Genomic DNA, 2,419 nt, shown 5'->3' on the forward strand with positions numbered 1-2,419 from the left:
TCTTCAAACCCCTATTGGATCCTCTTCAAACCCCTATTGGGTCCTCTTAAAACCCCTATGGGATCCTTTAAAACCCCTATTGAAACCTCTTCAAACCCCTATTGGATCCTCTTCAAACCCCTGTTGGATCCTCTTAAAACCCCTATTGGATCTTCTTAAAACTTCTATGGGATCCTCTTCAAACCCCAATTGGATCCTCTTCAAACCCATATTGGATCTTCTTAAAACCCCTATGGGATCCTTTAAAACCCCTATTGGAACCTCTTCAAAGCCCTATTGGATCCTTTAAAACCCCTATTGGATCCTCTTCAAACCTCTATTGGATCCTCTTAAAACCCCTACTGGATCCTTTAAAACCCCAATGGGATCCTCTTCAAACCCCTGTTGGATCCTCTTCAAACCCATATTGGATCCTCAGCTCCTGGGTTGGGGTTTGTCCCCATTGATGTAGCTGGGGCTGTTTGCTATGGGACCATATTGCTGCTGCATAAGGGGCTGTGGGGCTGTGTGGGGCTATGGGACTGTGGGGCTGTGGGGCTATAGGGCTGTAGAGCTGTGGGTCGTGCAGCAGCTGCATCACTGGGTGCTGATGGTGCCTTTGTTTCAGGCCTATTTGGAGATGAACTACAAGGAGGCCGTGATGGCGGCTGTGAAATATGGGGAGACCGTCCCAGTGCTGGTGAATGGGAAACAGGTGAAAAATCACTGTCACAGAGAAGCCCAAAGCAGGAACCAGCCAGGTGAGGGGGGGGATGGGGGGTGATGGGTGATATAGGGGGTGCACACATCCCCTATAGAGATTGATGGGATCCCTGGAGAGGAAACACTATAGATAGATGGGAACCCTATAGATAGATGGGAATCCTATAGATAGATGGGATCCCTGGAGAGGAAACCCTATAGATAGATGGGATCCCTNCTGGAGAGGAAACCCTATAGATAGATGGGATCCCTGGAGAGGGAACCCTATAGATTGATGGGATCACTAGAGAGGAAACCCTATAGATAGATGGGATAGGAAGGAAACCCTATAGATGATGGAATCCCAGCTCAGCATGGGGAGGCCCCACCTGTGTTAATGTGGAGCTGATGTTCCTTTTTCTGCCCTTTTTAGCCCAAAACTGGGGTCAAAAAGAAGCCGCGGCTCATCAGGAAGGTGCCCCCCAGCACCAGGTGAGTCCTGCCAGCTCCTGCATCAGCATCTGCTCCTTAAAACCAACGCACACCAAACGGGTTTGGGTTCCTTTTGGGGTTTGCTGGGTTGGGAGCTCATTTGGCTGCTCTAAATCCTTTCAAACTCCCATTTCTTTCTCTAATTTCCCCTATTGCTTTTAATAGGAAACATCCAACCAGCACCAAGGCAGCGAAACCGACTGCAGGTGAGGTTCAGCTGGGAGACCTGCATTGACTCTCAGTCTGTTCCCAGCTCTTTGGGTTCTGGTAGTGACTGTCAATGGGGCAGCGCTGGGCTGAGCATCCCATTGCCTTAATGGGTAGAACCCAATTGGACCACAGTGAGGCCAGGAAGGAAACCCTATGGATAGATGGGAAAATCCTATAGATAGATGGGATCCCTAGGGAGGAAACCCTATAGATGGATGGGAAAACCCTATAAATAGATGGGATCCCCAGGGAGGAAACCCTATAGATAGATGGGATCTCTATAGAGGAAACCCTATAGATACATGGGATCCCTATACAGGAAACCATATAGATAGATGGGATCCCTATAGATGAAACCCTATAGATACATGGGATCCCTATAGGTAGTTGGGATCCCTATAGATAGATGGGATCCCTAGAGATTAAACCCTATAGAGATAGATGGGATCCCTATAGAGGAAACCCTATAGATAGATAGGATCCCTATAGAGGAAACCCTATGGATAGATGGAATCCCTGTAGATGAAACCCTATAGATAGATAGGATCCCTATAGAGGAAACCCTATNAGATAGGATCCCTATAGAGGAAACCCTATGGATAGATGGAATCCCTGTAGATGAAACCCTATAGATAGATAGGATCCCTATAGAGGAAACCCTATATATGATGGGATCCCTATAGATTAAACCCTATAGATAGATGGGATCCCTATAGATTAAACCCTATATATGATGGGATCCCTATAGATTAAACCCTATAGATAGATGGGATCCCTATAGATTTAACCCTATAGATGGCTGGTCCCTAATGTCACACTGTGGCTGCACGTTCTCCCCAGGCAAAAAGGACAAAGCCAAGAAGCCCATAGGGACAAAAGAGGGGAAAGGCAAGAAGAGTTCAGGCACTGCAGGTAAGGAAACATGGGGGGCAATGGGGGATGGAGGGAGGGGGGGGAGCATTGGGATCACAGCTATAGATCTGGGCTCACAGCTATAGATCTGGGCTCACAGCTATTGATCTGGGCTCACAGCTAT

The 2,419-nt window shown here is 47.7% G+C and overlaps 1 protein-coding gene across 1 annotated transcript in view; it reads left to right on the forward strand.

Moving 5' to 3' along the window:
- Nucleotides 1-2,419, forward strand: part of ZNF638 (zinc finger protein 638) — a 39,685-nt gene that overhangs the window by 18,312 nt on the left and 18,954 nt on the right. The window contains 5 exon segments of the mRNA XM_032441590.1: nt 608-697; nt 699-740; nt 1,115-1,173; nt 1,339-1,379; nt 2,224-2,295. Coding sequence (XP_032297481.1) covers nt 608-697; nt 699-740; nt 1,115-1,173; nt 1,339-1,379; nt 2,224-2,295 — 304 coding nt within the window.

This window comes from Coturnix japonica (assembly GCF_001577835.2).
Source record: "Coturnix japonica isolate 7356 chromosome 4 unlocalized genomic scaffold, Coturnix japonica 2.1 chr4random350, whole genome shotgun sequence".
Lineage (NCBI taxonomy): Eukaryota > Metazoa > Chordata > Aves > Galliformes > Phasianidae > Coturnix > Coturnix japonica.